This window comes from Neoarius graeffei, chromosome 10 (assembly GCF_027579695.1).
Source record: "Neoarius graeffei isolate fNeoGra1 chromosome 10, fNeoGra1.pri, whole genome shotgun sequence".
In the NCBI taxonomy this organism is placed as follows: Eukaryota; Metazoa; Chordata; class Actinopteri; order Siluriformes; family Ariidae; genus Neoarius; species Neoarius graeffei.
In genome coordinates, this window is record NC_083578.1 from 59,209,149 (window position 1) to 59,229,758 (window position 20,610).

Genomic DNA, 20,610 nt, shown 5'->3' on the forward strand with positions numbered 1-20,610 from the left:
TGTAGCAGCCTCTGGAGAACCTGGCGGACATGGTGGCGGTGCTCCTGCACGGTCTTGGAAAAGATAAGGATCTCGTCGAGGTAGACAAAAACGTACAGGTTAATCATGTCCCTCATGACGTTGTTGATTAGGGCCTGAAAAACAGCTGGTGCGTTGGTGAGTCTGAAGGGCATCACCTGGTATTCGTAGTGCCCAGACGGGGTGTTAAAGGCAGTCTTCCACTCGTCTCCCTGTCGGATACTGATGAGGTGGTATGCGTTCCGTAGGTCCAACTTGGTGAAGACGGTGGCGCCTTGGAGCAGGTCGAATGCTGTGGACATCAGCGGAAGGGGATATCGGTTGCGCACAGTGATCTTGTTCAGGCCCCTGTAGTCAATACATGGTCGGAGCCCCCCATCCTTCTTGCCGACAATGAAGAAGCCGGCACCAGCAGGTGAGGTGGAGGGTCGAATGAACCCAGAGACCAGGGCATCTTTGAGGTATTCCTCCATGGCCTTGCGTTCTGGCTGAGAGAGGGAAAACAGTCTGCCACGAGGAGGGGTAGTCCCAGGGAGCAAGTCGATGGCACAGTCGTAGGCCCGGTGCGGAGGAAGAACGGCGGCCCTGCTCTTGCTGAATACCTCCTTCAAATCCCAGTACTCTGTGGGAACTTGAGATAGCTCGGTGAGATCAGGGGGCTCAGCAGGAGACACAGGAGAGCTAGAGAGCAGACAAGAGGCATGGCACGCAGGGCCCCATTCCACAACCTGGCTAGTGACCCAGTCTATACGAGGGTTGTGGCGGGTAAGCCAAGGAAGACCTAGAATAACTGGGAACTCAGGTGAAGGAATCAGGTGCAGGGATATTTCTTCCTTGTGACCTTGAGACTGGAGGAAGACTGGAGAAGTAACTTGGGTGACTCTTCCATCACCTAATGCTTGACCATCGAGGGCAGACACAGACAGTGGGACTTCAAGAGGCGCAGTCGGGATATTGATGCTTTGGGCGAAGTTGATATCCATAAAGTTTCCAGCCGCCCCTGAGTCTAACAAGGCTTGACAAGAGTGGATGGACTCACCCCAGGAGATGGAGACCGGGATGTAGATTCCTTGGCCAGGGAGTCCGGGAGAGAGGGTAGGCCCCATCACAACCCTCCCTCGGCTGGAAGGGGCGGTCCTTTTCCCAAGAGCTCGGGACATGATGCTCGGAAGTGACCAGGCTTGCCACAGTAGATGCAGCACTTGTCCCTCCTTCTGCGCTCCCTCTCGGCTACGGAGAGACGAGTACGGCCAACTTGCATGGACTCTGGACAGTCACTGGAGGAGGTAGACGGGCTCCATGTAGAGGCAGTGAGGCCGGGGAGACTCAGGACTTGGAGGCGTTCTCTAATCCTGTTGTCCAGACAAATAGCATGTGAGATCAGAGTTTCGAGGTCACTTGGGCATCCAATAGAGGCCAGGCCATCTTTGATGGGGTCAGACAAACCATGGTGAAAGGCTGAAACCAGGGCAGCCTCATTCCATCCGCTGACTGCTGCGAGCGTCCGGAACGATATGGCGTAGTCTGCAACGCTTCCTCCTTGCCGGATGGACATGAGCTTTCTGGCCGCGTCGGTACTGATGTCCGCCTGGTCGAAGACCCAAAGCATCTCTTCAGTAAACAGTTCAAAATCAGAGCACTCGGGTCCCCGTCTCTGCCAGATAGCTGTTGCCCAAGCTCGTGCCTTACCAGCTAACAAGGTTATCACAAAGGCGATCTTGCGGCGATCCATAGTGTAGGTGGTAGGCTGGAGCTCAAAGGTGAGTTGGCACTGGGTAAGGAACTCCCAGCACTCACCCTGCTTGCCATCATACCTCTGTGGTGCAGGAAGGCTGGGTTCACGAGGTGAAGGAGACAGTGTGGCAGGAGGCACTGGAGCTGGATCAGGATGAGGAGATGCAGGCAGAGGTGTCAGCTGTGCCAGGGTTTTCCCAATTTGCTGAAGCAGTACCTCGTGGCGAGCAAGGGCCTCACATTGGCTTGTGAGCGTTCGTCCATGAGCGTCCATGGTCGCTCCGAAGCGTGTCAAAGCTGCCATAATTCCCTGAAGGTTGGCTGGGTAGACAGTTGAAGCAGCCTCTGCTGAGTCGGTCATGACGGAGTCTTTCTGTTAGGGTTTTGCTGGGATTCGAACCTGGTTCGCTGGTGTGGTAATCCAGCAAACCCCCACTAGGCCAGGGGGATGACTCAAGTGCTGAGGCGTGAGGCGGAAGTAGAAAAGTATCAAAAAGTTTATTTACAATATGTACAATCCAAGGGAAAAAAACAAAAAGAATAATCCAAAGCTCAGAAGATAAACAGAAATAAAATATCCCAAGGTTCAAAGTCCAAAATCCAAATGAGAAAAGAAGAGGCAAAAACTCAAACACACAGAAGATCCAAAGGTCAAAACAAAATCCACAAAGTCCAAAAGAAAGAAGCAAAAACCAAGAATACAAAGACACAGGCAAGGTACATGGGACAGAGGGAACTAGCACTAACAGCATAGCATAGGAAAAAGATTCAGTGACAAGGGAACAAACAGAGGGGTATTTATACACAAAACAATTAAGGAACAAGGCGGGGCAGGAAACAGGCAATCAAGACAAACACAAAAACACAGTGGCGGCCTCTAGAGGCCAAAACAAACATGACAAGATGGAAATAACAGCGGCCTCTAGAGGCCAAAACAGTCCCAGTCCTAACAGTTACAGTCACTATGGTCACCTTTGTTTTTGTATAAAGTGACTATCTTGGCATTGCACGTCTTGAGGTACTTTGCCGTCTCTCCAGCAAAGACACAAGGGTTCATGAAATGGTTTTAGCATAGCTGACTTTCCGCATTTGATAATCTCAGGTGGGATGCTGTCCTCACCGGGAGCTTTTCTGCATTTGAGGGCATCAATAGCTTTACCAAGCTCTTCCACACTGGGTTCCAAGTCCAGTTCTTTCAGAACAGGTAAGTCCTCGATGGCATCCAGAGCTTCTTGAATGATGGAGCTTTCTTTGGAGTAAAGGTCCACGTAGTGCTCAACCCAACACTTTATTTGCTTGTCTTTGTCTGGTATCGGATCTCCAGACTTTGATTTCAGGGGCATAGACTTCTTTTGTTGCTTGTTTTATGCCCTCGTACATGCTCCTGATGTTACCAGTGTCCGATGCCTGCTGGATTTTGGCTGACAGTTGGATCCAGTAGTCATTTGCGCAGCGACGGGCAGCTTGTTGGGCCTTTCTGCAGGCGGCTTTCAGTGCTTGTAGGTTTTGCTGGTTTGGATCATGCTTGTAGCTAATTAGTGCACTACATTTGGCATCAATGACCGGCTCTAACACTGGGATGTTGGCTTCAAACCAGTCTGCATACTGCACACAGTATGAACCCAGGATATTTCATGTTTTTTCTGGTCATCTTCATTTCATTTGTAAACATACATCCATTCCTGTGTTTCAGGTCTGCAACATGTTACAAAAAAGTTGGGACAGGGCAATTTAGGGCAAGTTATGAGGTAAAACAATTAAATAATTATGTGATTTGAAACAGATGATGTCAACAGGTGACTGTAATCATGATTTGGTATAAACTCAATATCCAGGACAGGTCTAATCTTTGAGAAGCGAAGATGGGCTGAGGATCTCCAGTTTGTCAACAAATACATGAGAAAATTATTGAAATCTTTAAAAATTATGTTCCTCAAAGAAAGATACAAATATATTTTGAGTTTTCATCCACTATGATGCATAATATCATTAAACAATTCAAGGAATCTGGAGGAATTTTGGTGCGTAAAGGGCAAGGGCACAAGTCTAAGCTGAACACCCATGATCTCTGATCCCTCAAATGGCACTGTATCAAGAACTGTCATTCATCTATAGCTGATATAAACACATGGGCTCGGGATTACTTTGGCAAACCTTTGTCAAGCACTACAATACAGAGATCCATCCACAAATGTCAGTTAAAACTTTACTGTGCAAAAAGGAAGCCTTATGTTAACTGTATCCAGAAGCAATGTTGAATCCTCTGGGCTCACAGGCATCTGGGATGAACCATCACACAGTGCAGACATGTATTGTAGTCAGACGAATCAATATTCCAGGTCTTTTTTTGGAAGAAATGGACACCATTCAGGACCAGCCAGACTGTTACCAGCAACAAGTCCAAAAGTCAGGGTCTGTTATGGTATGTCATTGTGTCAGTGCCTTTGGCAAAGGTAACTTACAGTTCTGTGATGGCAGCATTAATGCAGAAAAGTACATTGAAATTTCGGAGCAACATATGCTGCCTTTAAGACCAACATCTTTTACAAGGATATTTCAACAAGACAATGCAAAACTACATTCTGCACCCATTACAAAGGCATGGCTACAGATCAAGAGGGTGCCTGTCCCCTCTGTTCCCAATAGAGAATGCGTGGCGAATTTTGAAATGAAAAATATGACAACAATAACCCTGTACTGTTACACACCTTAAGACCAGGTTGCAGGAAGAATGGGACAAAACAACACCTAAAACAGTTCATTAATTGGTTTCTTCAGTCCCTAAATATCTTTTAAATGTTGGGAGAAGGAATGACAACATTACAAAGTGGTAAATGCTTTACTGTCCCGACTTTTTTTTATTTGTGTTGCAAAAATCAAAATTGAAATAAGTGTATGTTTGCTTTTTTTCAAAATAAACAATAACATTCATGAGGCCAAACATCAAACAATGTGCTGTTGTACTGTTTTGAGTGCAATACAGTTCAAAGATTATTTACAAATCATTGTTTTTACAAACCCCATTTCCAGGAAAGTTGGGATATTTTTCAAAATGCAAGAAAAACAAAAATCTGTGATTTGTTAATTCATATAAACATTTATTTAACTGACAAAACTACAAAGAAGAGATTTAACAGTTTTACTGACCAAGTTAATTGTATTTTGTAAATATAAACAAAGCTAGAATTTGATGCCTGTAACACACTCAAAAAAGTTGGAATAGAGGCATTATTACCATTGTATTACATCACCTTTCCTTTTAATAACACTTTTTAATTGTATGGGATCTGAGGAGACTAATTGTTACAGCTTTGCAAATGGAATTTTTGTCCATTCTTGCTTGATACAAAACTTCAGCTGCTCAACAGTCCATGGTCACTGTTGTCTGATTCTCCTCTTCATGATGCACCATACATTCTCAATAAAAACAGAGCTGGACTGGCAGCAGGCCAGTCAAGCACATGCACTCTGTGTCTACAAAGCCACACTGTTGTAGCCCATTCAGAATGACGCCTGGCAGTGTCCTGAAGAAATAAGCATGGACTTCCCGGAAAGAGACGTTGCCTTGATGGCAACATATGTCTCTCTAGAATCCCAGTGTACGCCTCTGCATCAATAGTACCTTCACACACATACAACTCGCCCATGCTGTGGGCAATGATGCACCCCATACCATCACAGATGCTGGATTTTTACACCTTTCTCTGATAAAACTAGATGATCATGTTCACCTTTGGCACTGAGAACTCGATGTCTGGTTTCCTCAAAAACAAGCTGAAATGTGGAATAATCTGACCATAGCACACGTTTCCACTGTCTTTTAATCCATCTAAGATGAGTTTAGGCCCAGAGAAATCGGCGGTGTTTCTGCATAGAATTGATCAATGGCTTCCTTCTTGCATAATATGGTTTCAGGTCGCATTTCTGTATGCAGTGGCAGACTGTGTTATGTGACAACAGTTTTCTGGAGCACTCCTAAGCCCATGTGGCTATATTTGTCACATTTGCATGACGGTTTCTCAGGCAGTGCCGCTTAAGGGCTCAAAGGCAGCATGGTTTCCGACCTTGTCATTTATGCACCGAGATGCCTCAGAATTCCCCGAATCTTTTCATAATATTATGTACTGTAGATGTTGAAAGACTTAAATTCTCTGCAATCTTGCATTGAGAAATGTTCTTTCTGAATTGACAAACAATGCTCTCGTGAATTTTGGCACAGTGGATTGAGCCACGACCCATCCTTGCTTGCAATGACTGAGCCTTTGGTGCATGTTCCTTTTATACCCAATCATCCTCACCTGTTACCAATTAACCTGCTTATTGTGGATTCTTCCAAAATCGTGTTACTTGAATATCCTATAAACTTTTCAGTCTTATTTTGCCCCGTCCCAACTTTTTCTGAGAGTCTTGCAGGCATCAAATTCTAACTTCTTTAATATTTACAAAATACAGTTAAGTTGGTCAGTTAAACTATTGAATTTTTTTGTACTTTTGTTAGTTAAATAAAGGTTCATGTGAATTAACAAATCACATGTTTTTGTTTTTATTGCATTTCTGAAAATATCCCAACTTTTCTGGAAATGGAGTTTGTAGTTTTAATTTCAAGTTCAACATACCATCCCAACTTTTTCTGATTTGGGATTGTACATAGCTGTCCTAGTTTTACTATATGGAATAATCAGGAGTGAATAATATACTTAATGATGAAAAACTGAATAATAATCTATTTGAGGTCAAAAAAGAGCAAGACCATTTAAATTTCTGTATGTTTCTTTATAGCTACAGCCTATGTGTTTTAGACCTTCAACCTTCTCAGTTGATTTTGTCACTCAAAATGCTGATGTATTATCTCAAAAGTTTGACTTTTTCTAAGAAAGTTCTAATTTATTATCCCAAAATATTTGGCTTGGTATACAAAAAGAATGATTAATTATGTTGAATTTTAGATTTTCCTAAGTGCAAAATAATTTATGAAAGAAAGCTTTGTGATTGGTTAACAGGAGATTGCCCCTCAACTTTGATTACATCTTCACACATTAACCTTCCACTCACACAAGGAATGGGAGTGATGTAGCTTACTGAAGAGGATTTGTTTTTTTTTTCAAGAGTATGTAGAAACTATGTATGATTAACAGGAATAGCTGGTGTTGTGCACTATGAGTTCAACAAATAATTTGAGCAGCTATCTATATGTTAATTATCAAACTTATGACCTAGGTATCTGCCAACAAAGCTATCTAATTAGGTTATCCTGCTAGCTTTGACCAGCTTTGACCACAGATGATTGCTTTAAGACTACACGAGAAGCCCGGCTACCCCTAAAATATACTTAAATTGAGCCAATAAAATGTTTACCAAAGTGTCTGTAAGATTCATTTTCATAAAAAAAATCCCAACTTTATTGCACAGTGCACTCTCGTCTTGTCTAGATGCACTGCTTCTTCATATGATGATTGGGAGTTTCCTTGAAGGGAGTGGAAGCTTATAAACAACGGACAATCATTGAAATAGCAAAGAACATGACATATCTGTTACAGCTGAAATCACTTGGAGTTGTAGTTAGTTGAGTAGCCTAATCCAAATCCATTCTGCATACTAGTATATTTTGAAATATAACTATTGTAAATAAATTGAAAGTATAAAGGCAAGAAGCAAAAATAGGTCCTTTCTATGGAAAAGCACCACAGTCATCAAAGGTATCTTGTAATTATGAATTAAGTTCTCATAATAATTACTTGATATCTCATAATAATGAGATAATGTTCTCAATTGTATGATGTTCTTTCTCATAATTATGAAATCTTATGACTTACTCTCTGATGTTAATGAGATCCTATCTCATGATTATGATTTTCAATTCTCAAACACATAGTATATCATAATTTGACTTGCTATCTCATAAAAACAAAATTCTATCTCATGACTTATCTCATAATAATCCCTATCTCATAATAAAGAGATATTAAGTCATAATTTTGAGAAAATGTTATCATTATTTTGAAATCCATAAAGTCATTATTATGACATACTATGTGACATATTAAGTGGTGAAAATGAGCATCCATACCTTTTTATGGAGCCCCGCTCATGGCATGAAAAAAAAAATTATATATATATATATATATATATTAGTGCTGTCAAAAATGTCGCGTTATTATCGCGTTAACATGACTCAATTTTAACGGCGATAATTTTTTTATCGTGAGATTAACGCTCTGTGACATGATGTAGGTTTTTCATAAGCTTTTGAAACTGCCAGGAACTTGGAACAGAGACTTTGCTTAGAAAAATGATAGCAGCTAGACTGTAATGCCACGCCCTGCACAGCCAGAGTCCTCTGCCCTCCCCCCAAAGAACCAGCGCGGGCATGGTGTGCTAGCCCCGCGCCTCGGGACGAAGAGCCACGGTGCTCGGCTTAGGTTTCGTTTTCCCATCGGCGGCTCCAGCCCGACTTTGCAGTGGCTGTGACGAGACGTGTTATGCTCTGCAATTAAAAAAAAAAAAAATTGGTACAAAGCAAGCCCATTCACTTTTTTATGCTGATAAGAGAATTACAATGGTTTTTCATGTGACAAAAATGTGCGATTAAATTGTGATTAATCGTGAGTTAACTATGACAGTCGCGACATTAATCACGATTAAATATTTTAATCGCTTGATAGCACTAATATATATATATATATATATATATATATATATATATATATATATATATATATATATATATATATAAACGAATTTTACTCATTTGTTTCCTCATTTAAATAATTCATGACCACATTTTACTAATTTGTTCCCTAGTTTTAGTTAAATCATGCCCACATTTTAATAATGTAGCCATGAATTTGTAAAACATACCCACGAATTATTAAAACACTGCCATGAATCAGGTAAACATGGCCATGAATTAGTAAAACATAGCAATGAATTATTAAAATGTGGCCACGAATTAGGAAAACATGGCCACGAATTATTAAAATGTGGCCAAAATTAGTAAAACATGCCATAAATGAGTAAAACATGGCCTCAGATTAGTAAAATGTGGCTGCAAATTAGTAAACCGTGTCCATGAATTATTAAAATAAGGGAAAGGATAGATATGGTGCGAAGGAATCAGTAAAACGTGCTCACAAATTATACTTTTTTTTTTACTTTTTGTGTCATGAGCTCTGGACCTCTCAGCTGTCTTGATACAAGAAAACTGATTTGCTGACAGGCACTGCAAAACCACCAGCTACCACAGACTTAATTTGACCTACATGTCCTTGACCTAGATTACAAGGGGAACTTAATTTGCATAGACTTAGACATGTCAATATTTTGAGGTAATGAGCCAGAATTTTGAGTTATTAAGTCAAAGAAAAATTGAAATAGGCCTAACAAATCAAAATATTTTGATAATAAGGTAATAATTTTCACATAGTGCTGCTGCCAAACAGCAAATATTACGCTTTTTTAAATGTTCTACCTGACATTAATATTTCCATATTTACTCTATTTTTGTTGATAAAAAGTAATAAGGAAACCGATACACTGTAAAAAAAAAAAAAAAGACATGTCTAGGGTATTTACATGAAACACCAAGATATTTAAATAATACTTCAGTAATTCAGAAATTCAGAAAGACATGGGTGTATATGGAGGATGCAAGAAAACATGTGTCTATTATAAAGACACCGGCATCTATCAGTGGACACAAGATATGTCTTCCAGGCATTGCTAAATACCCTAGATGTGTCTTCCAAGTATTTTTAAATACCCAAGACATGTCTTCCAAGTATTTTAAATACCCTAGACATGTCTTCCAAATATTTTTAAATACCCAAGACATGTCTTCCAAGTATTTTTAAATACCCTAGATGTGTCTTCCAAGTATTTTAAATACCCTAGACATGTCTTCCAAGTATTTTTAAATACCCTAGACGTGTCTTCCAAGTATTTTTAAATACCCAAGACGTGCCTTCCAAGTATTTTAAAATACCCAAGATGTGCCTTCCAAGTATTTTAAAATACCCAAGACGTGTCTTTCACGTATTTTTAAATACCCTAGATGTGTCTTCCAAGTATTTTTAAATACCCAAGACGTGCCTTTCAAGTATTTTTAAATACCCAAGACGTGCCTTTCAAGTATTTTTAAATACCCAAGACGTGCCTTCCAAGTATTTTAAAATACCATAGATGTGTCTTCCAAGTATTTTTAAATACCCTAGACATGTCTTCCACGTATTTTTAAATACCCAAGACGTGCCTTCCAAGTATTTTTAAATACCCTAGACATGTCTTCCAAGTATTTTTAAATACCCAAGACATGCCTTCCAAGTATTTTTAAATACCCTAGACGTGTCTTCCAAGTATTTTTAAATACCCAAGACATGCCTTCCAAGTATTTTTAAATACCCTAGACGTGTCTTCCAAGTATTTTTAAATACCCAAGACGTGCCTTCCAAGTATTTTTAAATACCCAAGACGTGCCTTCCAAGTATTTTTAAATACCCAAGACATGTCTTTCAAGTATTTTTAAATACCCAAGATGTGTCTTTCAACTATTTTTAAATACCCTAGATGTGTCTTCCAAGTATTTTTAAATATCCAAGACATGCCTTTCAACTATTTTTAAAAACCCAAGACATGTCTTCCAAGTATTTTTAAATACCCTAGACGTGTCTTCCACGTATTTTTAAATACCCTAGATGTGTCTTCCAAGTATTTTTAAATACCCAAGATGTTCCTTTCAACTATTTTTAAATACCCAAGACGTGCCTTTCAACTATTTTTAAATACCCAAGATGTGCCTTTCATGTATTTTTAAATACCCTAGATGTTTCTTCCAAGTATTTTTAAATACCCAAGACATGCCTTCCAAGTATTTTTAAATACCCAAGACATGTCTTTAAAGTATTTTTAAATACCCAAGATGTGTCTTTCAACTATTTTTAAAAACCCAAGACATGTCTTCCAAGTATTTTTAAATACCCTAGACATGTCTTCCACGTATTTTTAAATACCCTAGACGTGTCTTCCAAGTATTTTTAAATACCCAAGATGTTCCTTTCAACTATTTTTAAATACTCAAGACATGCCTTTCAACTATTTTTAAATACCCAAGACGTGCCTTTCAACTATTTTTAAATACCCAAGACATGTCTTCCAAGTATTTTTAAATACCCTAGACGTGTCTTCCACATATTTTTAAATACCCAAGACGTGTCTTCCAAGTATTTTTAAATACCCAAGATGTTCCTTTCAACTATTTTTAAATACCCAAGACATGCCTTTCAACTATTTTTAAATACCCAAGACGTGCCTTTCAACTATTTTTAAATACCCAAGACGTGTCTTCCAAGTATTTTTAAACACACAAGACGTGCCTTTCAACTATTTTAAAATACCCAAGATGTGTCTTCCAAGTATTTTTAAATATTCAAGACGTGCCTTTCAACTATTTTTAAATACCCAAGACGTGTCTTCCAAGTATGTTTAAACACCCAAGACGTGCCTTTCAACTATTTTTAAATACCCAAGACGTGTCTTCCAAGTATTTTTAAACACCCAAGACGTGCCTTTCAACTATTTTTAAATACCCAAGATGTGTCTTCCAAGTATTTTTAAACACCCAAGACGTGCCTTTCAACTATTTTTAAATACCCAAGACGTGCCTTTCAACTATTTTTAAATACCCTAGACGTGTCTTCCAAGTATTTTTAAACACCCAAGACGTGCCTTTCAACTATTTTTAAATACCCAAGATGTGTCTTCCAAGTATTTTTAAATATTCAAGACGTGCCTTTCAACTATTTTTAAATACCCAAGACATATCTTCCAAGTATTTTTAAACACCCAAGACGTGCCTTTCAACTATTTTTAAATACCCTAGACGTGCCTTCCAACTATTTTTAAACACCCAAGATGTGCCTTCCAAGTATTTTTAAACACCCAAGATATGTCTTCTAAGTGTTACATTTAGGGGTATTTAAATAAGACATGTCTAATCCCTTTTTATTTACAGTGTAGTATCCAAAACTACGAACACTATTTTAAAATGTGCTCATCATGTTCACTAACACATCCACAGTGCAGCCAGGCATCAAGGAGGAAGTTAGAATCGAAATAAGCCCAATTGTTTCCTCATTTTACTTTATTTACTACTTACTAGCCTACCAGCAACATTCCTCAGTTTTAGGGTGGATATCGGAAGATAATCAGTCTTCGCGGATCTGTGGGGCACAGTGTGCTTATGACACTCAAAGAGAAAGAAAGGACTTTTGAAAGAGTGTAGCCTAGTTTGAGTGTAGCCGCACACCCGCGTTTCCCGACCCTCCATTTTCAGCTCCTCGGTTTGGGCGGCTCACAGAGGATGATGGTGCCGCCATTTCACTCTCCCAACCCGCCCAGCCCGAGCATGGGGCTCTGCGTTTACTAAACACTTCTAACGTTAACAGACAGCGTTTCTTATTTTCAGCATCGCTAAGAAGCCTAATTGTATCCGTGTACAGTGAAATGCACTTTATTCAGTCTTCTTGACAGCGACATAAAACAATCTCGGAAACAGCCAAAACAACGAAATAAACAATTCAGCCTGCAGAATTCTGGTTATCTAAGTGGACTTCATACTTATAATGATAAAAATGCACTGAACCTAAATAAGCGTGTCTTTAGAACAGTTTGTGTAATGACATGTCTCCAGCACAGTATGTTATAAACCGCGAGGCTGAAAAACAAGGCTCACGTTTTAAACCAGAATTAGGAATTTGACATCGTTTCACATTCAGCGAGGTGATGATGTAGTGCCTGATTGCTTTATTAAGGGCAATGAGACTGGACCCGACAAACCTACTTTCACATATTTGGGCTGCATGTAAATTGATTTTTCTATCATGCTAATAATAATTAGCAGCGCTGCGTCTTCTTTGTGTTTACTCTATACTCGAATTAAGGCATAATTGGAAAATCCATTGATTTCCGAGCCAAATGTGTAAATGTCTTTTCGACACTTTACGCGTACGACACTTCAGTAACCTACGGTACCGTAAAGTGGCTATCAATTCAATACCGTTGTAATTCGAGTAGACATCGGCACGTGACCGCGTGTTATACTAACTAAAATCATGAAAGGACCGCCCACTTTGCCTTCTCCACCAATAATATTCTGCAAAATGGATAAGTTGGGGGACGCCAGGCGGGTTAAGGGCAGCAGCTATGCATTGCGATTAGTTTCCAGACTGGTGGCCTTCGGGAGCAAGAGCAAGCAGAGGTAGGACTGATGAATCAGTTTTATAGACTAAAGAAACCGCGTGTTTGCATTTACACATTTTTTTTTAAAGCAGAGAAGGCGGGAGCGTGTGTTTGGCACTTTGTGTTTGCAGCAGTAGTCGGGGAGTATTGATATATGCGACCCTCTAACACACAAAGAGACAGTTCTGACACAAAAGGCTACCAAGCCGGCTTAAAACACAAAGTGGCCTATAAATTATGGATAGTAATACTGTTTATATTAGTGTATTTTTGAATAACGTTAGTTATCTTTCTGGGTGTTACTGGAGAAGACTGTAAACATCTCTGTAGAGCCCTTAAACGGCAACAAACACTGAATGAAAACAAAGCGATTTTGTGGTATTGTGGTGTGGCAAACGACAAGCAAAATAAGAACCGGGCTGTCACAAAATAGCCGAATGTACCGGTAATTCAGTGTCTGCTGAAATAAATGTTTCACAAAAGAAGTGATTTGAAGTCGGACAGCGTTTATTACAAGCGTGTTACTTAATAGAAGCCGGTGTGTCCCAGCTTGGTGTTTGTTATCAGCTTCAGTCAAACCCCGTGCTTTATTCCTTTCTGAACGCACGCGCCAAGCTGTAAATAAAGGACGCCACATTGGACCGGAGAAGTGGAGCTTCATAACTTCCTCTCAAAAAGTTCGCGGCAAAAACTGTCCCGCGAGATTTTCTTTTCTCTCGGTGGTGCTACTCGCTGCGCGTTGAAAGGGGAGGAGAGAAAGCACAGAGCTCAGTGCTGAACTGACGAGGGAAGGAGGAGGAAGCGCAGGCTTTCTTTCTTTCTTCCCCCCATCCAAACCCTATGATAAATCAGAGACGTGCTACACTGTAAAAAAACAAAAACAAAGGTACGCCAACTTAAAATTTCAAGGCAACTGGACTTTTTGAGTTTATGTGACAACTAAGATTTTTAAGTTTTGAAGAAAATTGTGCCAACTTACACTACCGTTCAGAAGTTTGGGGTCACTTTGAAATGGCCTTATTTTTGAAAGAAAAGCACTGTTCTTTTCAATGAAGATCACTTTAAACTAATCAGAAATCCACTCTATACATTGCTAATGTGGTAAATGACTATTCTAGCTGCAAATGTCTGGTTTTTGGTGCAATATCTCCATAGGTGTATAGAGGCCCATTTCCAGCAACTCTCACTCCAGTGTTCTAATGGTACAATGTGTTTGCTCATTGCCTCAGAAGGCTAATGGAGGATTAGAAAACCCTTGTACAATCATGTTAGCACAGCTGAAAACAGTTGAGCTCTTTAGAGAAGCTATAAAACTGACCTTCCTTTGAGCAGATTGAGTTTCTGGAGCATCACATTTGTGGGGTCGATTAAATGCTCAAAATGGCCAGAAAAATGTCTTGACTATATTTTCTATTCATTTTACAACTTATGGTGGTAAATAAAAGTGTGACTTTTCATGGAAAACACAGAATTGTCTGGGTGACCCCAAACTTTTGAACGGTAGTGTATACTTTTGGTCTCAGATAACTTAGCCTTCATACTCACACAAACTTAATTTTTTTCAGTTTTACATGATAAGAATTCAACTTTAAGGCCACTAATCTTTCATCCAAGTAAAAACTTCAAAATTTGAGTTCAAGTTTCTTTTTATCCCACAATAAAACAAATAACAATCCAGTTCAAATAGCATGTTTATTTTAACATGATGGTAGCAAAACTGCTATAAAACTGTAGTAGCAGTGCTTTTTTTGTTAAGTCACACATTCACTTATTTTAAGTCTGAAGCTAATTTGACAAACGAAATGTGCAAACAATTCAGTACCAGCCAATTAAAATGCTACAAATGGCATACAATGGTGTACTTGGATGAAAGATTAATGGCCTTAAAGTTGAATTCTTATCATGTAAAACTGAAAAAATTAAGTTGGTGTGAATATGAAGGCTAAGCTATCTGAGACCAAAAGTTGGCACACCTTTCTTCAAAACTTAAAAATCTTAGTTGTCACATAAACTCAAAAATCCTGTTGCCTTGAATTTTTAAGTTGGCGTAAATTTTTTTTTTACAGTGTATTTAGTGCATCTGTATCCAGATGTACCAGTAGTCACATGCAAATCCGAGAGTAATCCGTTACATTACATTATTTATCCTTCAAGGAAAATTGCCTGGTAAAGAATAGTGCACAGATACCGAGATACTGTCGCCTCACAGCAAGAAGGTTCCGGATTTTAACCTCACGGCTGACGGGGGCCTTTCTGTATGGAGTTTGCATGCTGTCCCTGTGCCTGTGTCTGTTTCCTCCAGGAGCTCTGATTTCCCTCACAGTTCTGAGAGTAGGTAAAATACCACCGGGGTTGTACAAGCCAGTGCATGCTTAGTGCCAGTCCCAGGTCCACATACTGTAGATTGTGGAGGGTGACGTCAGGAAGGGCATGTGTAAAAACCTATGTCAAATCACACATATGGATCATAATGACTCTTTACAGAAGCAGAATGAGTAGACCTGGATATACAGTATATAAAGTTCCAAAGAAGGTTCTGGTTTGATTCGGGGCTTTTCCGTGTGGGTTTCCTCAACAGTCCAAAAAAAATTAACTCTAAGTTGTCTGTATATGTGAATGGCTGTTTGTCTCTATTTTAGCAACCTGTCCAGGGTGTACCCTGCCTCACCCGAAGTCAGCTGGGATTGGCTCCAGTTCACCTGCAACACTCAGCGGTATAGACGATGGATCGATGGAAAACTGTGATGTTTTGAGTGCACAAAATACATATAAAAGTACAATACATTTAAAACATAACTGAGGAAGCAGGGTTGCAATACCTGCATTGTACATTTATCCGACTTGTATAAATGCAGCTTGCAACACAATATATTTATTGAACATGTATTAATCTGTAACAAATTGTAATAACACAATAATTAAGTGATATCATACGAGCTCAAGTAGGGCAGCATGATTGCAAGTATGATAGTTGCTTCTATACAACGACTCTATAAACACAACTTTAACACTGAGTAGCTGACATTTCAAACACAATATGGCCGAATATTTTCTTTGTTTTTGCTCCATCAATGAAAATAGTTCTCAAAGAATCTAGAGTTGGATAAAACACTGTATGTTGTCATGCAATGCAGAGATCGACTGATAGCTCATAGTAGGTGTAATAACAGTTTCAGTGTCACAAATTATTGCCAGAATTGGAATTTTATGTAGGAAACACAGACAGTGAAAGGCACCAGTGCTGTTATTCTAAGTATCAGCACTCTTGGAACTTAACTTGTCCAATCAAATTAGTGGACTGGAACTAACTGTGCTATAATAAGCATTATATTAAAAATGATATCTTAGATCAATATGAAAACAAATCATAGATACTTAGAATTTAATTTTGTGGTTGGTTACAGGTGGTCATCTGATGATAAGTCTAAATCTATTCACTGTCTTACAGAAAATGGCAACAGTTGTTAACGTGGACCAAGATGCCGTTGAGGACAAATCTAGCCGCTATGAACTCCTGTCCTGGCTGAACGATTTACTACAAACTAAGTTTGCTAAAATGGAAGAAGTATGCTCAGGTATGTGTTTTGCTGTATAGCAAAGTCATGCTTAAAATAAAAGTACAGACTTTAATGTTTGTTTGTTTGTTTATTGCAGGGGCATGTTTTTGCCAGCTGATGGACTGGCTCTTTCCAGGGTCCATTGACATGAACAAAGTTAAGTTTCAGTTTCAGGACCAGACAGACGTTCGCCACAACTATAGTCTTCTGCAGTCAGGATTCAGCAAAATGGGTGTCACAAAAGTAAGGTTTCCCATCATACTGTCTGACCATACCTTACATTTACTGTATATTTGTATTGCATCCAAATATAAACCAGAACTGAATGATATAGAGTTGCATAATGATCTACACTGCCTAGCCAAAAAAAGTCACCGTTTGGATTTAAATAAGCAAATACTTAAGAGACTTTGATTGAATAATTACTGCAGGGATTAATACGTTTCAGCTGGCAACAACTCTTAACCTTAACTGATGCAGTGAGTAGCTTCTCATTTCTTAAAAAAAAAAAAAGTCATCAGATGTATCTCATAAACTAGACGCATCCCCTGGTCTTGGAAAAGCTGTTACTGTGTTTCAGAAGGGTCAAAGTATTGGCCTGCATCAGGTAAAGAAAACAACTAAGGAGATTGCTGAAATTGTTGGAACTGGGTTAAGAACTGTCCAATGCATTATTAAAACCTGGATGGATAGTACTGAGCTGTGAATTTTTTTTTTTAGAAGAAATGGAGTCAGAAAGAATCTTGACTGACCATGAATGGAGATCACGTAAACACATGGTGAAGCTGAATTGTAAAAAAAAAAAAAATCGACTGTAGAACTCACGGCTATGTTGAGTAGTGAAATAAGAGCATTTCCACATGCACAATGTGATGAGAACTCACAGGATTGGGACTAAACAGCTGTGTGACCATACTGATACGTTCACACCAAAAGTGGTGTGAGCATAAAAAATTTGCTCTGGCTTCCTTGTCAGTGACACTGTTGAAGTTGGTGGAAACTCTGTGATGTAGATGAAATAGGCGGCTACAGGTTTGTTCAGAATGCTTCATCTTACAAACTTTATTTAAAGGGGCCACAAAGCAAACACACGTCAACTGGTATCTTTGAGCTGACTGGTTAGTTAATCTCATGAAATCTTTCAAATGTGAAGGTAAGAAATCAGTTGATGAAGGAAAATAATGGACAAATAATGAACATGTTTGGTAAGAAAATAAACTAACAACAAACTAATTAAAAGCCTATTGTGTGGTCTGACTTTGTTATTGATGGTAAATGCTAAGTCAAATTTCAATATGCAGTGTATTTGTTTTGTTTTTTTATGTCCCTGTATGCAAAGCAAATCATAAATAATGGGTAAACCCACCATCGTAATTATTAATTATATGTTTTTTTCACTGCAATTTTATTGTACTTAGGAAAAATTTGAACAGAGCTATTCTAAATTCCAATTAGTTGCTGCCAAACCACATTATAGCTCATTACCATAAAGTTGCCTGGAATTTAACAACTTTATTCTGATGCCCCCACCGCCCAAGACCCGCTGCCAATGATCATGCCACTGCTCAGCGCTGAGAGACACTGGCTCACATAGAAAATTAATGACTTCCAGTCTTTTTTTGCCATGTTTAGTGTGAACGTACAGTAAGAAAACCACTTGTTAGTGAGGCTAATTAGAAGAAAAGCCTTCAAGTTTGTAGTGAGCATAAAAATTGGACTCTGGAGCAGTGGAGAAAAGGTCGTGTGGTCTGATGAGTCCAGAGTTACCCTGTTCCAGAGTGATGGGCGTATCAGGGGAAGAAGGGACGCGCATGAAGTGGTGCATCCATCATGCATATTGGCCACTGTACAAGCCTCTGGAGGCAGTGTTATGACCTGGGGTTGCTTCAGTTGATCAGGTTGAGTCTCAGCAACAATATGTGGCAATAAAATGAAGTCTGCTAACCAGGCTTGTAGTACTCGAGTCCAGGACTCAGGAATTGAGTCCGACTTGCGCCCTAATTTCAAGGACCCGTGACTCAACTTGGACTTGAGCACTGATGACTCAGGCTTGGACTCGGACTTGTGCATTAATTGCATTAGGACTCGTAAATTGGGGACAAGGACTCGGATTTTTTCTTTATTTTTTGTAACATGCCATAATAATTTCGCATAAGATATTTATATCTACGTTAATTTTTGTACTAATTTCGTGCAAGAATGTCACACCTGCGTACCTTGGCACGTGCATCAGATAGACTCTCAGATAGACAGCATGTGCACCAAGTGGACTTGCACCTGCACAGGATTCAGGCGCAATCAGCGCGCTTATATGAAAACTGTGAAAACACATTTACTTTGTGAAGTATCGAATTGTGCTGCTGACACATTACCGAGCCTTATTTCCTTGTTTGGTTTCCTGATCCCTGATTTCCTGTTTCCCGTCTTTGATTCTGCCAAGTCTACGATAGTCTGTTTGTGCCTCGCTTGACCTATTGCTTGTTTCACAATTTTGCCTGCCATTCTGCATTGTTTACCCGTCTTCACTTGTGTTAATAAGCATAGCTTCTGCACTTACGTCCGTCTCCCAACCGTCTCTGACAGAATACTTCACACTCCCTGACAAACAGAATGCACATTCACCTGTTGATATGTCATGGTCAGGAACGAACTAATGTTAATGGTGCTGAAACAGCCACCGTCAAATGGTGCAGTTGGAATCTTGTTCTCCGACTCAGCTCAGATCAATAGTGGACTTGGACATTTTAACTTGCACATACACACATGCACAACACACACATGCTCCAGTCGGGAGACAGTCACCTCGCTGCTCTCCCCCTCCTTATCAATGCTCTGTCATCACTGAAACACACACACATAACATCAATTAACAACAGGTGTGATCACTTTGCCACCCACCTTCCCTGGCCCCACCCTTCATTCACAAACTGATGCTTGACCACACCCCTGCTGCCTCATCTCATTATCTCTAGCCGCTTTATCCTGTTCTACAGGGTCGCAAGCAAGCTGGAGCCTATCCCAGCTGACTACGGGCGAGAGGCGAGGTACACCCTGGACAAGTCGCCAGGTCATCACAGGGCTGACACATAGACACAGACAACCATTCACACTCACATTCACACCTACGGTCAATTTAGAGTCACCAGTTAACCTAACCTGCATGTCTTTGGACTGTGGGGGAAACCGGAGCACCCGGAGGAAACCCACGCAGACACAGGGAGAACATGTAAACTCCGCACAGAAAGGCCCTCGCCGGTCACAGGGTTCGAACCCAGACCTTCTTGCTGTGAGGTGACAGCGCTAACCACTACATCACCGTGCCGCCTGCTGGCTCACCTATCAATGGATTTTTTTTCTTCCCTGGTGGCACAGACACATTCCAGGACGATAATGGCAAAATTCATTGGGCTCAAATTGTGAAAGAGTGGTTCAGGAGGCATGAAGAATCATTTTCACACATCAATTGGCCACCACAGAGTCCTGACTTTAACCCCATTGAAAGTCTTTGGGATATGCTGGAGAAGACTATAGAGTGGTTTGACTGTTCCATTGTAAATACTAGGTCTCAGCATAATGCAAGTCTGGATGGAAATAAATGTGGTGAGTTTGCATGAGGATGTCACAACAATGCCACAGTGAGTGTGTGGCATAATCAAAGCCAAAGGCCAACAATATATTTGAGTGTGTAACTTTTTTTTTGCTAGGCAGTGTAGATTTGCAAATAAAATCTTCTTTTGAGATATTGTCTGTCTCTTTTTACAGTCTATCCCAGTGGAAGAGCTCATAACAGGGAAATTCAGGTGTAATTTTAATTTTCTGAAGTGGTTCCGGAAGTTTTTCCAAGCTAACATGAATGGACAGGAATATAACCCAGTGGAGGCACGTAATGGACAAGAGATTGCACATTCACAACTCAATTATCGGTCTGCCAAGAGATCAAAATCATCAACAAACTTCAACACCTCTAGTAAGATTATATTTATTACAGAAAAATAAACAAATAATCCCTGTATTATAGGTGACTGTTAGATATTAGATTAGCTATCCTTTCCTGTTGTGGTCTTCTAAT

At 39.8% G+C, this 20,610-nt stretch overlaps 1 protein-coding gene across 7 annotated transcripts in view; it reads left to right on the forward strand.

Annotated features, from left to right (window-relative positions):
- The window catches only part of dnmt3ba (DNA (cytosine-5-)-methyltransferase 3 beta, duplicate a), a 73,128-nt gene that overhangs the window by 16,669 nt on the left and 35,849 nt on the right, over positions 1–20,610 (forward strand). For 5 of the 7 annotated variants that reach the window (XM_060931960.1, XM_060931965.1, XM_060931963.1 and 2 more), the window contains exons 1-5: positions 12,957–13,003; positions 15,624–15,698; positions 16,433–16,559; positions 16,639–16,784; positions 20,304–20,508. In XM_060931960.1, the coding sequence (XP_060787943.1) occupies positions 16,436–16,559; positions 16,639–16,784; positions 20,304–20,508 (475 nt within the window). In that variant the 5' untranslated portion in view covers positions 12,957–13,003; positions 15,624–15,698; positions 16,433–16,435. Of the gene's footprint in view, positions 1–12,919; positions 13,004–15,623; positions 15,699–16,432; positions 16,560–16,638; positions 16,785–20,303; positions 20,509–20,610 lie in introns of those variants that run through there. The other 2 variants (XM_060931961.1, XM_060931962.1) reach the window with 2 other exon arrangements.